At 42.3% G+C, this 22,414-nt stretch overlaps 1 protein-coding gene across 2 annotated transcripts in view; it reads right to left on the bottom strand.

Annotated features, from left to right (window-relative positions):
* LOC126174952 (UDP-glycosyltransferase UGT5-like) overlaps positions 1-22,414 on the bottom strand; it is a 76,493-nt gene that overhangs the window by 18,755 nt on the left and 35,324 nt on the right. For both annotated transcript variants that reach the window (XM_049921413.1, XM_049921411.1), the window contains exons 3-4: positions 7,357-7,538; positions 6,809-7,268 (exon numbers count right to left, since the gene is read on the bottom strand). In XM_049921413.1, coding sequence (XP_049777370.1) covers positions 6,809-7,268; positions 7,357-7,538 — 642 coding nt within the window. The remainder of the gene's footprint in view (positions 1-6,808; positions 7,269-7,356; positions 7,539-22,414) is intronic.

A 22,414-nucleotide genomic window follows, 5' to 3' on the forward strand; every position in this document is an offset into this window, starting at 1 on the left:
GTAACCACGTTTCCATTTCTGTCGTTGTTGCATCCTATGTCACACCTCTCCTATAACTTTTGACCGTTTCACGTAGCACTTTCTTACTTCCTTTGCAGTCTTTCTCCACTATCTTTGTCCATTCTTCCATCCACTTTCTCCTCTCCCTAGCAACTGTCTTACTTGCCTCTTCCTTATTTTTCTTATGCTTCTGTCTTGCTAATTCGGTTCTTTCTCGGAACTATAGAGTGAAAGCCTTCTTCTTCCTTCCCACTAACTCCTTAACTCGGGTGTTTACTTGGTCGAAGTTAGGCTGAGGAGAGCGATTACCTTTCCGCTTGGAGTACGTAAGAGACATGGCGACTCAAAGCAACCATGTGCGCATAACATCTCTCAGGAGCCGGCCGCGGTGGCCGTGCGGTTCTAGGCGCTTCAGTCCGGAACCGTGGGACTGCTACGGTCGCAGGTTCGAATCCTGCCTCGGGCATGGATGTGTGTGATGTCCTTAGGTTAGTTAGGTTTAAGTAGTTCTAAGTTCTAGGGGACTGATGACCTAAGATGTTAAGTTCCATAGTGCTGAGAGCCATTCCATTCCATCTCCCAGGAGGCGGGATATGTGAAGTGCAGGTGCAGCCGCTGTGCAGATGGGAAGGTTTACAGTAGGTACTGCCTTTCGGGAATATTTTATTGTCATCATTTTGGTGGAACATCTTTCTGTGATATCGTACTGCTGAACATTGTAGTTGAGGCTTAGCTTCTGTTGATTGTGCAGCCTTTTACTTTAACACTCGACGGCTGCTTAAGTACATGTTTTCGGTTGTTGCTATTTACAGAACCAGATGTCGCTCGCTTATGTCACGTTGTTTATTGATAACGCTGCTTGCCGTGCCGACCGCGTCAAGTGACTGGAACTGAATTATACCTGAACAATGTGGCTTTTAGAGGTCATTTTACTCTTAGTCTCATACTGTGCTGTTTCAGATGTAAGAGCTGGTATTGTCTTGTATTTCTGTGATCTGTGGTAGGTGAACGCATCATATCGACAGACAGATTATGGGATGAACGTACTAAAAGGGAAGCTATGTTTATTTCGAATGCACGTTCTGTGAGCATTAATATCAGCTAGTTGCTGTTGATTCCTCTACTAACCGTGAACTAATTTCCTGTCTATTCGCTAGGACTTGTTAATTTTGGTATTCTTCGTAATCATAAAGATTTTGCCTTTGGTTTTGATATGATTGTTTGTGCCTTCTGCGTCAGTGTGGAAAGAGCTACTTCATTAATGAACTGAAATTATAAAAGATAAAGTAATATTAATAATGCTGGCACAATGCATAAAAGGAATAATTTTAGATATAAAACTGTGAACTTTATTCCTATTATTGGTATGGCTGGAATATTGTTTTAAATATTTTTCGTGAGAAACTAATTTCATTTAGAAGTGCTTTATGGCTGATGTCTTCAGTCCTGAGACTTGTTTGATGCAGCTCTCCATGCTACTCTATTCTGTGCAAGCTTCTTCATCCCCCAGTGCCTATTGCAACCTACATCCTTCTGAATCTGCTTAGTGCATTCATCTCTTGGTCTCCCTCTACGATTTTTACCTTCCACGCTGCCCTCCAATGCTAAATTGGTGATCCCTTGATGCCTCTGAACATGTCCTACCAACCGGTCCCTTCTTCTTGTCAGGTTGTGCCACAAACTCCTCTTCTCCCCAATTTTATTCAGTACCTCCTCATTAGCCATGTGATCTACCCATCTAATCTTCAGCATCCTTCTGTTGCACCACATTTCGAAAGCTTCTATTCTCCTCTTGTCCAAACTATTTATGGTCCATGTTTCACTTCCATACATGGCTACACTCCATACAAATACTTTCAGAAACGACTTTTTGACACTTAAATCTATACTCGATGTTAACAAATTTACCTTCTTGAGAAACGCTTTCCTTGCCATTGCCAGTCTACATTTTATATCCTCTCTACTTCGACCATCATCAGTTATTTTGCTCCCCAAATAGTAAAACTCCTTTACTACTTTAAGTGTCTCAATTCCTAATCTAATTCCCTCAGCATCACCCGACTTAATTCGACTACATTCCATTATCCTCGTTTTGCTTTTGTTGATGTTCATCTTATATCCTCCATTAGAGACACTATCCATTCTGTTCTACTGCTCTTCCAAGTCCTTTGCTGTCTCTGACAGAATTACAATGTCATCGGCGAACCTCAAAGTTTTTATTTCTTCTCCATGGATTTTAATACCTACTCCGAATTTTTCTTTTGTTTCCTTTACTGCTTGCTCAAAATACAGATTGACTGATATTTTAAAATAAAGAGATTTAAGCCTTTCACGCCGGAGCCGTGACTTGCGTCGTGCTCTGTGGACGAGCGCCAGTCCGGCCCGGCCGTGGCCCCTGCACGGCGCACTTCCTGCGCTGCCCGCGGCGTTGCTCTGTCCTGCTTTCACACTCGTAGTGTTGTCGCAGTTATCGGACTTTATACTATATATTTATTCGGGGAAATATTCATACAAATCACACATGTTTTTGACATTGTCTGCGTCCGTGCACAAATCCAATGGAACAGCTGAAGAAGCACGTATACATGATCTACAAGCAGCTACAAAGGTGTTTCATGTTCATCGTCAGATTCGAGCGATGATTCGCTGTCATTTTCAGAGTCATTACCCAGTATGAGAGAAAGAGCTTACCTGCCATAACACTCCTAGTAGAAACCAATTGAGGTTAACAACACGTCAGTTCAGGTTAGAGACAAGGCTGCAAATGAGCAGTTGAGCACGGGGAACAAAGCCGATAGATGGTGCGTTGGTCAAACTTCAATATGACGCGAGGCGGAGCTCCTGCAGCGGTCCGCCGGCTGAGCGGCACGTTCACTCCCGACTTCAGCGTAAGTTCGCCGTAGCGAAAGTGTTAAACGAAAAATAGAGACTGCTCTCTGCTGGATAATTGTAATGAGAATTGTTTTGTATGGTGATCAGTGACCAAAGTTGTGTATATTTTGATCTTAATAAATGTTGACACATTCCTGTCGCCACCCGAATCGTTGTTACTTCCCATCTCTGACTATTATTTCAAAATACATAATTTCCGAACAGGGACACTCAAGTCAGTTGTTCGCTATTACAGTACTTCGGAGAGCTCCTATCTTGGTGTTCGGACTTCCATAAAGTGCTACGTGACTCGAAAATCAAATTACTCGCGTGATCAGTGCTCGCACATTCGTTGTTTCTGTGTACTTCCCTAGTTGTCTCGATTGCAAAAGTTTATCCTAAAATGGCGGTTGGGGGATAGTTGGACTAATGAAGAAATTCTGGGTCTGATAGGACAATCTGGTTCCTATAGTTCTGAAATCGATAACAGTATTTCTGAAATAGATGGTGATCTGGTTTTCTCCTTCACCTTATAAGCAGGAGGCACACAAAGAATCCGAAAAAGTTTACGACTTGCGTGGGACGCTGCAGTCACTGTGGCAAGAGTGGAATCTGTTAAAGTTGTTAATGCTGTCGTTACTCAGTCAATCGCTCTATCCATTTCTCATTGTGGCCCAGTAAACAGTAACACTTGTGGTGCTACAGCGTGGTTCAGTGATTGAGTAAGGAGGGATTAAGATACAGGTCGTCTTTTCTGTTTACTCAGCTTGGCTTTTTCAGAATGCGTGAGGTGGAGGATCCGGCCTTTTTGAGAAGTGAGTTGGAGTGCAAACTGAAGCGATGGAAGATAGAGCCAAAAGTAAACATTCATAAACTGATGGAACAAGTCCAACAAAACAGTCACGTGCCCACACAAAACACTAGTGATCCCGATGAAGTGAGTTTGGCTGCCGACAACATTGTTACTGAATATGAGGAAATGTTCAAAGTCTTGCGGAGCCAGGCTACTCGTAGTCCTAACCAACTGCATAGACTCCAGGCCCATTTCAACAACTACCTTGATAGAATGAATGATTTTGCAGGTGTGAACAGAGATCAGATACAGAATTTGCTGTCTGATGGTAATACGGTTCATGAACTGTTGCGGGATAGGAGCGGTAATGCTAGCAAAACCATTTTTGAAGTAGATCAGACAGATCATGCTTAAATAATGGGGCAGACAGTTTTTGAAACCTTATTCGTTAAGTTGCCAAACACACTACAAGATGTGTTACATGAATGTTCTAAGTTCTCGTTAGATACAGTTGACTGTATAGGCGAATTTTTTAACTTTGTGGTTGAATTCCAGATAAGATCACGAACGTTGCAAATGAGTGGTTTAGAGGCATTAAGAGTAATTGCTGTAACAGTGAAGGGTAGCTTACTTGAAAAAGTACTGCTAGCCATATGGGAAGTAGCACATGGAGGTAATTCTGGAGTAGGACCTGTGAATTAATGCCGTCTAGAGCCATGCAAGAATTGGTTTATCTCGATGCTATCAAGCTGCTAATAAAATATGTGGCACGAGTTAACCGAACCGTAGTAGTATTTCATATGGCATACACTGAAGAACAGGTCGTAAGTCTTATATTAGGTAAGTTAAATCCTGAAAGTAGACAGGGAGCTTTATTTTGTCAGATTCCCAGCAAACGAAGTAATAAAGCAAACAGGGGCTATGTAATTAATAGCTGCGCACACTGGGATGAACATGACTTAAAAGGATTGGCAGTGAGCAACAGGCAGGCGTAAGGAAAACAGAAACAGCAAAAATACTGTAGGAGACCACAATAAAGAAGCTCCTAGTCTGCAAAATATAGTGAAATAGCATCATCGTAGGTTACATGTTGGAAGTATGGTAGGTAGGGCCACGAAATGAATGATTGTGTAGTGCAAGGAAGGGTAGGTTAATTAGGGCGATGAAGGTTAATGAGATGCCAAACTCCCCATGCGTGTGCGCAGTTAATGAAGAACCAGTATGTGCTTTAATCGACCTGTGCAGCACGGTTTCGACTTTTGACAACCAATTCTTTGTGGCATGTCAGACAGTGTTGCCAAATTCCTGATTGATCAGGGTAACAGTCTTAAGTTTAGGCCTGTGGAATAATTCTACTTTTGTAAGCATTGTCAACGAGGAACATGGCCGGAAAGAAGACTAAATCTTATTTGGGAGGAAGTGATAGAGGAAATTCGAATTGAAATGCGTTTGAGGAACAACCGAGTCAGGGAGAAATTCCTACGGGTATGGGAAGAGTTTCCTGATGCGTTGACTAAGGAGTACGGGATGACCAGTTTGGTTGAATATGGGGCCGACTTAAACGGTTAGATCCCTATTAAGGAGACGCCCTACAGGTTGTCACCACCAAGGACGAAAGTATTGAAAGAACATTTAGAAGGAATATTAGAGCAAGGCATTATGTGACCATCCAGACCACTATATGGTACCCCAATATTCTTGGTGACCAATCCTAATGAAGAGCGTGAGAGCATCATCTGGTAGTGAATTACTTTTGCCTCCGTTTCGATGAAAAATCAATCTGAGCTGAACGCCTGGCAGCCAACAAATTCGCTCTTTATCCGAAATTTAGGGAAAATTAATTGAAAACAGTATTCGTTCTTACCGCCCTGGAGAAAATGTAACTATTGGCGAGTTACTGTAACGAAGCAAAAGAAGATTTACGTTAACTCAGTTCATCTCCAACAAACCAGACAAATCTGGTCTTAACTTCTGGTTGGCTGCCGATGTAACGACAAAGTCTACATGTAACGCTTTCCCATAACTCGGCAAAGATGACACCCACAGAGAGAAGCAACCACTTGGAGAGTGTAAATCGAGGAAGAAATGTGACGACAGAAAACTTTTTTACGTCCCTTCAACTTGCTGAAATCTCAAAGCAAAGAAAACTTCACTTGTTACAGTGAACAAGACCTTAGTGAGACCCCCCCCCATGATGTAAGGAAGACGAATGCTGAAATGCACTTCATCACCATCCTGCACCATAGTGGCGAGACAGAGTGCATCATGACCGTACATCAAGGAAAGAAGAATAAAAATGTCATTCTTCTGACTACACTGCTTGCTGGATAGCAATAAACTAGGAAGGAAAGAAGAAACCTGAATATATAACATTCTTCAATGCAACAAAGTATGGGGCGGACGTGTTTGGTCAAGTGACCTATAAATGTACCACAAAGGTTGCATTTAGTAGAGGGCCAGTGCATGTCTTCTACAGACTCTTGGACATGATGGCAGTAAACGCATGGGTCATCTACAACATGGTAATGAATAAGAAGATGGAAAGGAAGAAGTTCATACTTCACAAGGAGAGTGAACTCAAGGGAACGAAAGAGAAAGAACATCAGGCAAAGGAAGAGGGTACGGGACTGACAACATCTACAAAGCGGAGGAAATGCCAAATCAACCTCTGAAAAGGCAACAAGGCCAGCGAAAACTATGTGAAGTGCCTCAAAGCAGTGTGCAGAAAATGTGCGCGTAAAACAGAAATCACCTGTTTTAAGTGCGTCTCCCAGATGGCAGTTAACTGGAGTGACAAATAATAGAAAACCGTGTGTAGAACACATGCGAGAGTAATAGGGACCAAATATAGTAAATGTGTCTAGAAGGCTGTACAAATAGTTCATAAATGACAAGCTACTTGTTGGCAAATTTGTAAGGCATGCTATTGGTGAAATAATAATTATTAATTATCGTGTTAAATAATTATTGTGATTACTAGAAAAAAAGGTATGCTTTAACAAAAACGAAAATGAACTACTTGTTTAAGTCCGATATGAAAATATTATATGTGGGTTCAAAGTGACACCTTATCTACGTTTCTAGGTTCTAGTGTTAAAGATGAAAGGACATTACGGTTTAACCAAAATAGATTTTTCTACTTACCTGAGGAAGCGGCTTCCGCTGTTTCTCCAGGTGTAGTCCCGTCAGCTCCACGACATTAGGTAGCAGTGGCCGCGGGTAATTGACGCTGAAGTGGTTGTTGACAAGAAGGAGGCTGAAGTTTCTGTCCATCTCGTACGTAGGGGGGAGATCGGGACCAAAATACCGCCTAAGGAGCTCATTTTGTATTGGCATCATTTCATAGTTCCAAGTGTAAGAAAATAGTGCGATAACGTAGGCATTATACAGCCTCTGCCAGAAAGACATGCGGTCTGTGTAGTCAAGCATGAGATCGGGGGAATATGCTGGGTTGTTGGGATTTCCGAAAGAAGAGAGTACTGGAGCAGGAGCACCCAGAGACACGAAACCAATTGCTGGTGGCGATCCCAGCTGGTGAATTAGGCCATAATAGCAATAATACATTAACTTCTCTAGGATAATTACGTCGAACGACGGCTGGGACCTGCAAAAGAAATTGAGATGTCACATTATCTCAGTACTGAAAATTTTTGGGGGCTAAATATCTCATTCAATTCAAACATTATAATTACCGAAGAAAATCCTTCATCTGTTGGGATTCTAATTGCATCTCACAAATCGCCAGTCCCATAGGAGTCCAAGTCGCTAGCGTTTCAGTTGGACTTTGGTCCGCCATCGATACAAAATCGAACTTTGTTCTCCAGTAGTCGTACGACATCGATAGATCAATTTCTGAATAATTCTGAATATTTTTCTAAGGGAAAAAATGTGTTTTAGTGAGCAGTTTCCCAACATGTTTAACAAGACCAATAATGAATTACATTCTAATATCTAAAAGTTGAGAACTGGAAGAGGAGAACTGGAAGAGGAAAACTGCTAACTTGCTGCAAATGAATGAATATGTGTAAATTTGCTAACTCTTTAGACATGACCTGCATCCAGCTTCACCGATGTTAGTGGATGACAGAACGCAGAGCATCAGACTCATAATTCCTGAACTGTGCTTTCACTTTCGTTGGGAGCAGAGAGCAGTCTAAATGTGAAGTTTACACAGTAATGGTAGACGGACGTCGTTTGGACCCTATTTTGTGGGGCACAATCTTCAGGCGCCAAGATACAGTACAGACGCTGACGAATGTCTAAATAGCGTTGAATGAGGTATCAAGTGTCATTTCAGCTGTTTGAAGACGGCACTCGTCTCATTGGCCGAGCTCCATAACAGACGCTTTTGCAGTGGCACACGACTTGGAGGTAACCATTTCGGATCTTGGTGGTGGGAGACATTTCCCTGCCTATATATGGACAACAAGATGAGGAGAGGTGTTGGCCCTGAATTTGTGTAGCATCAAACTATGCGCCAGTGTCCTAGACTAAATTCTACACACGTCCGCAACGTTTCATGGAGTGAGGGCATGTATACCTGTTGACAGTGATCCGTTGGGTTGATGAGGACGTTAAACTCGGCGGTCCCCGTGCTGCTACTCGAGGAGGAAGAAATTAGTGTTTTAACGTCCCGTCGACAACTGGGTCATTAGAGACGCACAAGCTCATATTAGGGAAAACTGGGAAAGGAAATCGGCCGACCCTTTGAAAGGAACCATCTCGGCATTTGCCTGAGGCGATTTAGTGGAAACGCGGAAAACATATATCAGGATGCGATATATACATTGTTATAGTGGCAGTGTTATTCCGAATTACGATGCAATTGCCGACACTGGAATATCGTATTCATGCACCGACACCTGGCAAGCAATTTTCAAGTAAGATGTATCCCCTGTAAGGGAATATAGATAATGGATGTACGGTACAGGTTGTGGACGCATACAAAATTGTTACGGCTTTCGTGGCCACTTGTTGACAAACTGCCTATTTGATTCTGTCTCGGGTTCTTCGGACGACGTTCGTCTGATGATTTTACTGACGTTTCGCCAGCACGAGTGTCAAAGCTTCACCCTCCACTGCCGGTGCTGAACTGGAGCCGCAATAAAGTGCTGAAACTGGGTGGAAGTAACCTGCTGGAACTTGTTAGAATACTAATCAAAAAATTCATCAACTGAGGAAGAAAACTAGAAAAATGAAAAATGCTGAAGTGGTACTACTCTTCAAAACAGGCGATAAGGAAAACGTGGATAAATCGTAACCAATTGCCTCACAAGAGTATTGGATTTACATCAGTCCCCTGAGCAAAAGAGATTTCGAAAAGGTTTTTCGGCTATGGATCACACCCATACTATTCGCCTACCTCTTGAGAAAACAACTGAGTGGAGCATCAGGATTCATCTGGCCTTCATAATTAATCGAAATACTTACGACTCTGTAGTGATTTGAGAGTCATGAAAAATTCACCGTATGTAAAGCTCCTGACATACATCTATGAACAGACATCAATGCCAATTAGAGCGTATGAAGACCTTATCACCAGTAAAATACCAATCGGCAAAGTAGTTGGCAGAGTGACACAATCTCTGCGAAAATGTTCACCCTCGCATTACCAGAAGAATTCAAATCACTAGATTGGAACAACAGTCCAATAAAGCTGAAGGGCTCATATCTCAGCCACCTGCACTTTACCGATGATGTTATGCTCATAAGGGAAAATTCGTAAGAACTAAAGAGTACGATCTACGAACTAAAACTTGACAGTTGCAAAGATTGGTTTTGAAATGAAAAACATGAAACCCAGACAACCAACGATTTACAGTTGGCAACAAGAAGCTGTTGATGAATACATGTACCTCGCCCACAGAATTAAGCAAGGGAAAAACAATCAAAATATTGAAATGTCTCGTAGAATGGGACTGAGCTGGTCAGAATTCCAGAAGCTGAGATTTATCCTGACCGATAAGAATGTCCCAAATATCCTGCAGGCTACCTGTTGCAGTCTATGGTCTGGTAACTGTGACTTTGACTAAGGCAAGCGCTTGTAAAGTAAAGTACGTATAACGAGCCATGAGGCGACAGATGCTATGAGTCAGCCTCAGGGGTAGGATTCGATATGAGGTCATTAGAAGGTAACAAAGGTTACTGACTTTCTAGAGAGAACAGCAAGACTGAAGTGGCAATGGGTTGGACAGGGAGCTCGATAGGATCGTAGAAGGTGGGCCCCTACAATTGTTCACTGGAGATAGTGGGATCACAGGAGGCATTGGGAGACCCTAAAAGATCTGGTGACTGGTACATTATGGGACCAGATGGCTGCAAATCAAAGACTATGGAAACATATGGAAGAGGCTTGTACTCAGCAGTGGATTGAGATAGACTGAAGAAGAAGAATATGGTATCAACAGTATCGAGGACCTATAAGTGACAAATACGTTCTCCACAGTTCAAAATGGCTCTGAGCGCTATGGGACTTAACATCTGTGGTCATCAGTCCCCTAGAACTTAGAACTACTTAAACCTAACTAACCTAAGGACACCACACACATCCATGCCAGAGGCAGGATTCGAACCTGCGACCGTAGCGGTCACACGGTTCCAGACTGAAGCGCCTAGAACCTCACGGCCACACCGGCCGGCTCTCCACAGTTGAATCCAGCTACAAATTGTAGACTTATTTCCATGGCACTTTCATCTGGAAAGATGATGTTTGCCAGTTCAGTTACTGGAACATAGTGGACAGTTTGGTGATTGACAAGGCATCATATTAAATTTGTCAGAACTTGGTTGATGATCGGTTGAATGCCTTTCATAACCTAAGGTACAGAGATAACATACTACGACCATGTGACCGAGCGAGGTGGCTGATGTAATCATAAGAAACTGGACTATCATTCAGAAGGCCAGAAGCTCTTGGCTCAGTCCGGCCATCCTGATTCTGGTGTTCTGTAGTTTACCTAATTGCATATCCCCTGATAGTTCTCTTGAAAATGACACGGCCGATTTTCTTTTCCTTCATTTCCCAATCCGAGTTTCTGCTCTGCTTCTGATGGCCTCGTCGGTGACTTGATGTTCGGCACTAATTACTCTTCCTACTTCCTTGTAACGACATTATGGATGGGCTAACTGTTAGTTATTAGTAAAACGTAACAACTAGTTACATGTTCTAGAAACCTATCAATTATTTAATAATTAATTATTTGAAACGCTTCGTGTAGGCCGTGAAGCACACTGAGATCAAAAAAATAATATACAGTGTGTAACGATGAGCCCATATATTGACATACATGTGGAAGAAAATCATCTTGAACTTCTGTCTATTTTAAATTTATTTTCGATTCTAAATATTCTGTTTGTAATTCGATCACCAAATAAGAGCTATTTCCAACTCCAAGGAACATATGAATACCGATTGGCACTTGAAACATCATAAGAAAATCACATTGGACATTGGTGGTTGGGCCGCAAGGAAAACTAACAAGACGGAATAAAACATGTCACTTGGAATGAATTCAGCCAAAAACTATGCGACGTGTGATTACGTAGATTTTTTCCGGCGTAGTGCTTGTTGATGCTCTTCAGGGTATGTGACCGGGCTCCATCGTCCTGACGACACGATATCTCTACGGGCCTCCAAGCCGCCATCTTCAGATGAGACTGTAGGTGCACAATCACGCCGGAACTGAGGTAACGTCAGCCCCTTTATACCCTGGAAATGGGCCTCTGCTTGTGCGTGAGAAGCGAAAGGGCTGTCCTCATTTCCGGCGTGACTGTGCACCTGCTATCTCACCTGATGATGGCGGCCAGGTGGACCGTCGAAATATCATGTCGCCAGGACAATGAAATCCGGCCGCATAATCGTGAAGAGCATCAACTATGCGACGCGAGTGGGAAAAACAGTAGCTTTGACGATATTGTACTGTAGAAACTTTAGTTAAGCATGCATGAGGCGAAATTACATATGCTCGGCCATGATCGAGCAATCATCTGTCTGTCGTTCACTTGCGAATAAAAGAGAAGCGGATGACTGAATCAACAGAATGAAGCTAAGTGAAACCCGCGCTTCCATGCGTTCCGTCAAGCTTGGAAACGTTGTATCAGGCCTAGCATCCTCTTTCGAGTTCCAGCTTTTATCAAATTTAAAGCTGTCCGTTGTAGGGTGAAGACAGTATCAGCAGCCGTCGGACTCCGCTCTCAGGGGCTCGGTGTCTATGCCACTCGTGATCGGCCGTCAGGACAGAGGTCCGCCAATGACGAACTCTTCAGGGCTGTTCCCCTCACAACTTGCCACTTCTGATCCTCTCGAAGTTTCGCACAAGAATATCATTCGTGCTTCTCCACCCAGCTTCGCTTATCCTCTCCTAAGAAAAATGCATCGATTGCTTCGGCCTATCAATATCGTACAACCCCCAGTTCACCAATCAGGATAGATAATCGCATAGTTGCTGTTGTCTTCCACATGAAATTAAGCTTGTGGCCAATCAGATTTTACCATCCGTGAGTGGAAAAGATTGTTGTGTACTGAACTGTGTGACGCCAGGTTGTTATCACAATAACTATTTTGTAAATAGAGGAATGTGACCACGAGCGATGTGTCACCATATGGCCACTGCGTGAGTAAGCTGCAATCTGGTTAACGCCATGGTGATATTCTAAGGAATAGTTGAAAATGACTCGCTGCTGCCAGAAAACAAGACACTCATTCTCACTCTGCTTGTGAGAGAATTACAGAGGAGCGCGTCTACAAAAGACAAGACGCCTTGTGAGTGGTTATGGCTAAGCCGCACGAAAACACCTCCGATTTTTAAATCACTCCACCACTAGTGTATAAACTACGGGCGTGCTTCATCGGGACAAACTGCATCCCAGTGACGATAATTCGGCTCAGTATTGAAGCGTGGGTCTCTTTCTAAGGGCTCTCTTCTGAACAGAGAAGAAAGACGACCTCCCGCTAGCTTCTCGCCTGGTGGCTCTAAATACATTCTAAAGCGCGTGCATATTAAGAATTTAACAAGAGAACAAAGCTAACTTTCTTTATGTTTCATAAAAATTGATTGACCTTTGCCTCACAACCACATTAGAGCATGCATAATGTATCATTGATTGATTTCTTGCAATGTTTTGTGTCATTTATGATTACTGTCTTCATCCTTTGTCCCTCACAGTGGCGTAAGTAGTATAATACGAAACGAGTTGGTCAGTTAATTGTTATACTGTAATTGACCGACTTATTTCAAGTTCACGTGAGGAATAGAATTTTGTCCAAATACTTCTCGCTTAAGCAAGTACGTCAATAATTGTGAACTGAGAAATTTTTATTGGATGCCCGCTCTAGAGACGTATTATGGTGTTACAATCATTCTGAAACATAATATTTAATCAAAATTATCGCACATTGCACTTTTGTTGCTTTAGGCTCTTAGAGGAATATACAAAGAAGAGCCAAATAAACTGGAACACCTGCCAAATATCGTGTAGGGCCCTCGCGAGCGTGCAGAAGTATCGCAACACGACGTGGCATGGACTCGACTAATGTCTGAAGTAGTGCTGGAGAGAATTAACACCATGAATCCAGTTGGGCTGTACATAAATCCGCAAGAGTACGGAGGGTGGAAATTTCCTCTGGACAGCACGTTACAAGGCATCCCAGATATGCTCAATAATGTTCATGTTGGGGAGTTTGGTGGCCATCGGAAGTGTTTAAGCTCAGAAGAGTCTTCCTGGAGGAACTCTGTAGCAATTATGGAAGTGTGGCGTGTCCTTCTGGAATTTCCCAAGTCTGTCGGAATGCGCAATGATGATCAGACAGGATGCTTACGTACGTGTCACCTGTCAGAGTCGTATCTTGACGTATCAGGGGTCCCATATCACCCCAACAGCAAACCCCCCCACCATTACAGAGCCTCCACTAGTTTGAACAGTCCCCTGCCGACATACAGGGTCCATGGATTCAAGAGGTTGTCTTCATACCCGTACACGTCCATCCACTCGATACAATTTGAAACGAGACTCTCCCGATCAGGCAACAGTTTCCGGTCATCAAGAGTCCAATGTCGGTGTTGACAGGCCCAGGCGAGGCATAAAGCTTTGTGTCGTGCAGTCATCAAGGGTACACGAGTGGGCCCTCTGCTCCGAAAGCCCATATCCATGATGTTTCGTTGAATGGTTTGCACGCTGACACTTGCAGATATCGCAGCACTGAAATCTGCAGCAATTTGAGGAAGAGTTGCACTTCTGTCACGTTGCATGACCTTTTTCCGGCTGCATGCGATGTCGGAGATTTGATGTTTTACCGGATTCCTGATATTCACGGTACACTCGTGAAATGGTCGTACGGGAAAATCTACACTTCATCGCTACCTCGGAGGTGCTGTGTCCGATCGCTCGTGCGCCGGCTATAACGCCACGTTGATACTCACTTAAATCTTGATAACCTGCCATTGTAGCAGCAGTAACCGATCTAACAACTCTGCTAGACACTTGTTGTGTTACATAGGCGTTGCCGACCGCAGCGCCGAATTCTGCCTGTTTACATGTCTCTGTATTTGAATACGCTTGCCTGTACTAGTTTCTTTGGCGCTTCAGTATATATCCTTTCAAATAACTAGATCGCTGTATTTATTATTAAAGTCCAGCAACATCGCTGGATGGTTGCTGGAGGGAGCATGCTCCGTGACGAGGAAAAGGCTCTTAAGCAGTGCATTGAACGAAAGGCGGTGGCCGGACAGAGCGCGTCGCAAGATGGCGGCAGCAGCTCTGCGTGGGGCAGTCACGAGAGAGCGGTGCGGAAGACGGGAGTGAGCGAGCACCGTGGGCTGCACTAGACGAGGTGTTTTGATGACGTGCAGTGTGCAGACGTCGTGTGAGAAGTGAGACGTTCCGTACCAAAGTTGGACGGTTGTCTCTATGGCGAGGTAGAACTTCGAACTTTGGGAGATTGTGATGGCGTCGTGGCTCTTTAGACATGTTACGCATTGCCTTCGCTAGACTCACTAGGTTTTGAAATTTTGTCCTTGTGGGCATTACAAGGGTTTAACTGCTAGGATTAACGTCAACTCACGCTCTGTTCAAGTGACTGCTTTGATATTTCTTCGCTACAGGTTGAAATTTCGAAATAAGCTGTTTTGGGAGGGTTGGCATATTTTGCCGCCAAGTATGACATTTATGAAAGAACCGATTTGGATTGTTTTATTTCGTAGATTGTGCACGCTGCAGCGTTTAATTAGGCTCAAGTACTGAAGTGTATGTTATTTGAATTGACTAATTCCACTTCTCTGTTTGCTGTAGAAGCCTGATAATATTCTGTGCACTAGTTTTCCGTGCTACCACTGGATTATTTTGTAGTTGCAAGCGGCCTGCAACGAGTTTGCCTGCTCTCGAGCTGCTAACGAGATGGTGAATATTCTGTCTCTGGCCCTGTAACGTTTAATTGAGCTGGATATCGTAGGATGGTGGTACACAGATTTTCTGGGCTTAGGTTTTCGAGAATATTTTACTGCTTTTTTCTTACTTAGTGCTATTGTAACCATTTGTCAATGATCAGTAGTAGTTTGTTAATAACAGCATGTTGTTCTTAGATTGGAAGTTCAGAGATATTGTTATCTCCTGTAACGTACTACTAAAGCGATGGTTAAAGCTGAATGTACCACTAAAAAGGTGCTTGAAAGTGGCCCTACGCGGTCATATATTGCTGTTCGTTAAAGATAAAAATTTCTTGTGACTACTTCAGAATTTCCTTTAATAACCCATCGAGATTTTGTTTTAGTGCTGTAATGCCTTACATTGTTTGATGCACAGGAGCTCAATGAAACTCTTCTCTTTTAAAACATAACTGAAAGTTAATAGTTGCCGATTGATTGTATCATTCTATTGTACATTAATTTTATTTCTGCTGGGACTTGATCCTGTGTGTTCTGTTTTTGTAAAGAATACTCGTGGTATATTGCCTGATTAACTGAATTAAAGTTTTATCAACGTATACCTTTTCAGTACCAAGTTAAGACAGCTCTTACAATGACAAAGTTTAATAAGTCTAAGATCTTGAGAGAATATTCAGCATGTTTCCACTTAGGGAACCCTGTTTCCTATCCAACCTCCTCAACTGGTGCAAGGCCTTAATAGAGAGCGATTTGAGTTTTCATGGTCCTTCAAGAGGGACATTAATGTTCTTAATTGTGACAGTACTTAAGGTAATTATTTGATCTTTTTACCCAATATATCTCTGAAGTTGCCTTACACCGGCTCGTTTTCTTATACTGTTGTTCAAATTCATTTAGTTTTATTTCTGTATTAGTAGTTGGTCTTGGAAAAAGATATGTTACTGAATCGTGTGATTGTACCATTGTTCTGGTCAAGTCAAATCTGTGTCTGTGTGAGGCTGTTTATGAATGTTCTCAGTAAATGATAAATATCTGACCGGTAATTCAAGTTCAATTAATCAATTCCACCCTGCATTCCAATGGGCCGAATTGCAAGTATCGCATGTCGTAATGAACGTAACGTAAAATATGTACAATGCCCCAGAGTTAAGAGGTCCTGGTGCCTTGTTAGATGTAGGGGAGGGTCTTATTGCCCTAATCTTGGTAGGATAAATAAATCAATAAATAAACATCGAAAATTAAAAAATAAGTGTCAAGGTAACTCCGTGGTAAAAATGAATAAAAACGATGAAGATACGTTTGGATGTGTAATGAACGATATGACAGTAAATTAAAGAGAATTAAAAGTCCCTTATAGAACAGAAATTAAAAGACTGACAATGCTAGTCTGTACTGATTAATGCTCACAAAGACAACAAAGAAGTTTTCAATTTGAAGCTTGCGAGACAAATAAACAAATTATCGAAAGGAATCACATTGAAGTACAATTTAACATTGTAATAACCATCAAAATGCGTTTAAAATACAGTAAAAAAAGAAACTAACGTCGTACTTCCTATGGAAAGCTTGAAACCAAACTATTGTAATTACATACAACATGAGTAAGCGACTTCCCCTGTCTATTACCCGAAATTTGAAATATTGTAACAATTAATCACGTCCGAGAGATAAACACACATATTTGTAAAAGAATCTACATGCTCTATAGGTGTTTGATGCTGCAATTGATTTTAAAAACATACAATATTTCGAAGTTGTTATATAGGATTTAAGACACAGCTCCACATCTCCTCCCGAAATTAATGACTGTAAATGCAATTTGTCTTTGGTGGGGAGGTTTGCGTGTCTCAGCGATACAGATAGCCGTACCGTAGGTGCAACCACAACGGAGGGGTATCTGTTGAGGGGCCAGACAAAAGTGTGGTTCCTGAAGAGGAGCAGCAGCCTTTTCAGTAGTTGCAGGGGCAACAGTCTGGATGATTGACTGATCTCGCCTTGTAACACTAACCAAAACGGCATTGCTGTGCTGGTACTGCGAACGGCTGAAAGCAAGGGGAAACTAAGCCGTAATTTTTCCCGACGGCATGCAACTCTACTATATGATTAAATGAAGATGACATGCTCTTGGGTACAATATTCCGGAAGTAAAAAGGTCCCCCACCCTATTCGGATCTCCGGCCGGAGACTGCTCAGGAGGACGTCGTTATCAGCAGAAACGAAACTGGCGTTCTACGGATCGGAGCGTGGAATGTCAGGTCGCTTAATCGGACAGGTAGGTAAGAAAATTGAAAAAAGGAAATGGATAGATTAAAGTTAGATATAGTTAGATGGAAGGAGGAAAAGGACTTGTTGTCAAGTGAATACGGGGTTATAAATACAAAATCAAATGGAGGTAATGCAGGAGGAGGTCTAATAATGAATAAAAAAATAAGAACACGGGTAAGCTACTATGAACAGCACAGTGAACGTATTATTGTAGCCAACATAGACACGAACCCCCACCCACCACAGTAGTACAAGTATATATGCTAACTAGCTCCGAAGATGATGAAGAGATTGAAGAAATGTACGACGAGATAAAAGAAATTATTGAGATAGTCAAGAGTGACGAGAATTTAACAGTCATAGGGGACTGGAATTCGATAGAAGGAAAAGGAAGAGAAGGAAAAATTGTAGGAGAATATGGACTGAGGGAAAGGAATGAAATAGAAAACCTTCTGGTGGAACTTTACACAGAGCATAATTTAATCATAACTAACCCTTGGTTTAAGAACTATGAAAGAGGGCTGTATACATGGAAGAGACCTGGAGACATCGGAAGGTTCAAATGGCTCTGAGCACTATGGGACTCAACATCTTAGGTCATAAGTCCCCTAGAACTTAGAACTACTTAAACCTAACTAACCTAAGGACATCACACACACCCATGCCCGAGGCAGGATTCGAACCTGCGACCGTAGCAGTCCCGCGGTTCCGGACTGCAGCGCCAGAACCGCTAGACCACCGCGGCCGGCGACATCGGAAGGTTTCAGATTGATTATATAATGTTAAGATAGAGATATTTCGGAACCAGATTTTAAATTATAAGACGTTTTCAGGGACGGGTGTGAACTCTGACCACAATTCATTGGTTATGAACTGTAGATTAAACCTGAAGAAACTACAAAAAGGACGGATTTTAAGGAGATGGGACCTGGATAAACTGAAAGAGCAGAAGATTGTAGGGAGATTCAGAGGGAGCGTTAGGGAATTATTGACAAGAACGGGCAAAAGAAATACAGCAGAAGAAGAACGGGTACTTCTGAGGGATGAAATAGTGAAAACAGAGGATCAAGTAGGTGAAAAGACGAGGACTAATAGAAACCCTTAGGTAACACAAGAGATATTAAATTTAATTTATGAAACGCGAAAATACAAAAATCCAGTAAATGAAACTTGCGAAAGGGACTACAAACGTCTCAGAAATGAGACTGACAGGAAGTGCAAAATAGCTAAGCGGGAATGACTAGAGGACAAATGTAAGGATTTAGAAGCATATATGATTAGGGGAAAGATAAATGCTGGCTACAGGAAAATTAAAGAGATCTTTGGAGAAAAGGGAACCACTGGTATCAATATCAAGAACTCAGATGGAGAACCAGTTCTAAGCAAAGAAGGAAAAGCAGTAAGGTGGAAGGAATATATAGAGAGTCTATACAAGGGCGATGTACTTGAGGGCGATATTATGGAAATGGAAGTAGATGGAGATGAAATGGGAGATATGATACTGCGTGAAGAATTTGACAGACCACTTAAAGACTTAAGTCGAAACAGGACCCCAGGAGTAGACAACATTCCATTAGAGCTACTGATAGCCTTGGGAGAGCCAGCCCTGACAAAACTCTACCATCTGGTGAACAACTTGTATGAGGCAGGCGATATACCCTCAGACTTTAAGAAAAATATAATAATTCCAATTACAAAGAAAGTAGGTGCTGACACTTGCGCAAATTAGCGAATAAACAGTTAGGTAAGTCACGACTGCAAAATACTAACATAAATTCGTTACAGACGAATGGAAAAACTGGTAGAAGCAGACCTCGAGCAAATTCAGTTTCGATTCCGGAGAAATGCAGGAACACGTGAGATAACAGTGACCCTACGACTTCTGATACAAGATAGGTTAAGGAGAGGGAAAACTACATTTATAGCATTTGTAGACTAATAGAAACATGTTGTCAATGTTGACTACAAGACTCTCTTTCAAATTCTAAAGGTGTTAGGGGTAAAATAGGGCAGCGAAAAGTTATTTATACTTTGTACAGAAATTAGATGGCAGTTATAAAGAGTCGAGACGCGTGACAGGGAAGCAATGGTTGAGAAGGGAGTGAGACAGCGTTGTAGATTGTCCCTGGTGTTATTCAGTTTGTATATTGGGCAAGTAGTAAAGGAAACAAAAGAAAAATTTGTAGTAGGAATTAGAACCCATGGAGAAGAACTAAAAACTTTGAGGTTTGCCGACAACACTGTAATTCTGTCAAGACAGCAAAAGACTTGGAAGAGCAGTTGAACGGAATGGGCAGTGTCTTGAAAAGAGGATATAAGATGAACATCAGCAAATGCAAGACGAGGATAATGAAATGTAATCTAATTAAATCAGTTGATGCTGAGGGAATTAGATTAGGAAATTAGATACTTAAAGTAGTAAAGGAGTTTTGCGATTTAGGCAGCAAAATAACTGATGATGGTCGATGTAGATAGGCTGCAAAATGTTGACTGACAATGGCAAGGAATGCGTTTCTGAAGAAGAATAATTTGTTAACATCGATCACAGATTTAAGTGCCCGCATCTCGTGGTCGTGCGGCAGCGTTCTCGCTTCCCACGCCCGGGTTCCCGGGTTCGATTCCCGGCGGGGTCTGGGATTTTCTCTGCCTCGTGATGGCTGGGTGTTGTGTGCTGTCCTTAGGTTAGTTAGGTTTAAGTAGTTCTAAGTTCTAGGGGACTGATGACCATAGATGTTAAGTCCCATAGTGCTCAGAGCCATTTGAACCATTTTTGAACAGATTTAAGTATTAGGAAGTCTTTGCTGAAAGTATTTGTATCAAGTGTAGTCATGTATGGAACCGAAACATGGACGATAAACAGGTAGGACAACATGAGAATAGAAGCCTCTGAATTACGGTGCTACAGAAGAATGCTGAAGATTACATGGATAAATCACGATACTAATGAGGAGGTACTGAATAGAATTGGGGAGAAAAGAAATTTGTGGTACAAGCTCACTAAAGAAGGGATCGGTTGAAAGGACACATTCTGAGACATCGAGAGAACACCAGTTTAGTACTGAGGGGAAGTATGGTGGTTAAAAATAGTAGAGGAAGACCAAGAGATGAATACAGTAAGCAGATTCACGAAGATGTAGGTTGCAGTATTTACTAGGAGATGAAGAGGCCTGCACAGGGTAGAGTAACATGGAGAGCTGCATCAAACCATTCTTTGTACTGCGGACAACAATAACAACACGTCGGCTTTATTCGTTGAGCACTATACAGTTAATAATGTCTGTGTGTTTTCAGTGCACCTCACTCCGCAAATTCATCGACTGGTCACAGATAGTTCGGCGAATAAGATATTTCAGTGGACGTATATCTCAGTATAATTGCAATAAAAGTCTATAATTGTATGACAGCATCTCAGCTGATAACAGCAGCAGCAGTTTCTCGGTAACAGGCTGAAGTTTGACCTATTTTTCAAAAAGTACAGCTTATCAGAAAACGCAGTTTCGATCTTCAACACTGTAAGAAGTGGGAGTGCGGTATTTGATCGGTGTCCACTCGATAATGAAAGACTAGAAATTCTGGAGATCAGGAGAGTAATATAATAAATATACAATGTGATTATAATTACAGTTACACTTTTAAATCGCTATATAAATAACACCACTCGTCAGAATGACGTCAAATTTCAAGCGGAATGTTATCGGAGAAGGGGGTAAATGTATGGGAGAAGAAAAAAGATAGTGTGAAAATTGATCAATATATGGCGCTGTATGTGTTAGAATACGTAAATGAAAACACTTGTCAGGCGCAAGAGCCGTTGAAGTTGGTGTAAACATGCCGGGTACACAGCTTTTCTTCCTTTCGCGTCTGTGGCGTACGCCATGACTGCCCCAATGCAGGATCGCGCTCTGCTTGTAAATCAGTTTGCCACTTCATCCTGGAAAGGTCACTGTCTGGTGCGGGTTGAAGGCATCATTTATCATAGGGCCATATTTTTTTGAAGAGGCAGGTGCTTCCGGTACTGTTACCTGTACCGTCACTGGTAATCGCTATGAGTGTCTTTTGCGTAACCATGTCATTCCAGCTCTCCAACAGCGTGGAGCACGTTGCAAATTGAGTTAAGCAGCTGCTGAAGCGCCATTTCGGAAGTACTAGAATTATCAGCCACCATTTCCCTACAGCCTGGCTATCCCGACCACCTGATCTTAATCCGTGTGTCTTCTGGCAGTGGGGATACCTGAAAGATGTTGCGTTCAATGTTCCGATTGCAAGCTTTGCTGCATTGAAGGCACGTATTGCGCAACACATTCTGAACGCCAATCCGGAAACACTTCGATCAGTTGTGGAATATGCTGTTCCTCGACTACATCTTGTTGCAGAAAACGGTGTACAGCATATTGAACATGTTTTGCGCCAGTCACACGGAAATTAATAATCTGATTTGATTTTGACTGATGCTTTTTATGCGGTTTTTGGCCTCAGGACAATTAAAAACCGATGTGATTGATGCTTCTTATCCGGTTTTTGGCCACAGGACAGTTAAAAACCTATTTTTCTCATCTGCTGTGATATGACCTTGCCGTGGCGGATGGCCTTACGTAACTAACGGTATCACACCTGTACACCATGCACACTGAGTAGTACATTTTGTTTCACGTCAAACGTAAACCTTAGGCATAGTTTCATGATTCATTTGTCATTTGTAGTCGACAACTATTAAATTATGATACTTACAGCGCCATCTATTACTACATTTTGTTACTATTTATTTTTCTTCTGTCACACGTTTAGCCGGCCGGAGTGGCGGAGCGGTTCTACACGCTTCAGTCTGGAACTGCACGACCGCTACGGTCGCAGGTTCGAATCCTGCCTCGGGCATGGATGTGTGGGATGTCCTTAGGTTAGTTAGGTTTAAGTAGTTCTAAGTTCTAGGGGCCTGATGACCTCAGATGTTAAGTCCCATAGTGCTCAAAGCCATTTGAATCATTTCTGTCATACGTTTTCCCCCTTCTCCGATAATATTCCGTTGCAATTTGACGTCATTCCGACCAGAGGTGTTATTTTTGCAATGGTTTGAAAGTTTAACTTCAATTATAATCACCCTGTATAGGCT

Source organism: Schistocerca cancellata, chromosome 3 (assembly GCF_023864275.1).
Source record: "Schistocerca cancellata isolate TAMUIC-IGC-003103 chromosome 3, iqSchCanc2.1, whole genome shotgun sequence".
Lineage (NCBI taxonomy): Eukaryota > Metazoa > Arthropoda > Insecta > Orthoptera > Acrididae > Schistocerca > Schistocerca cancellata.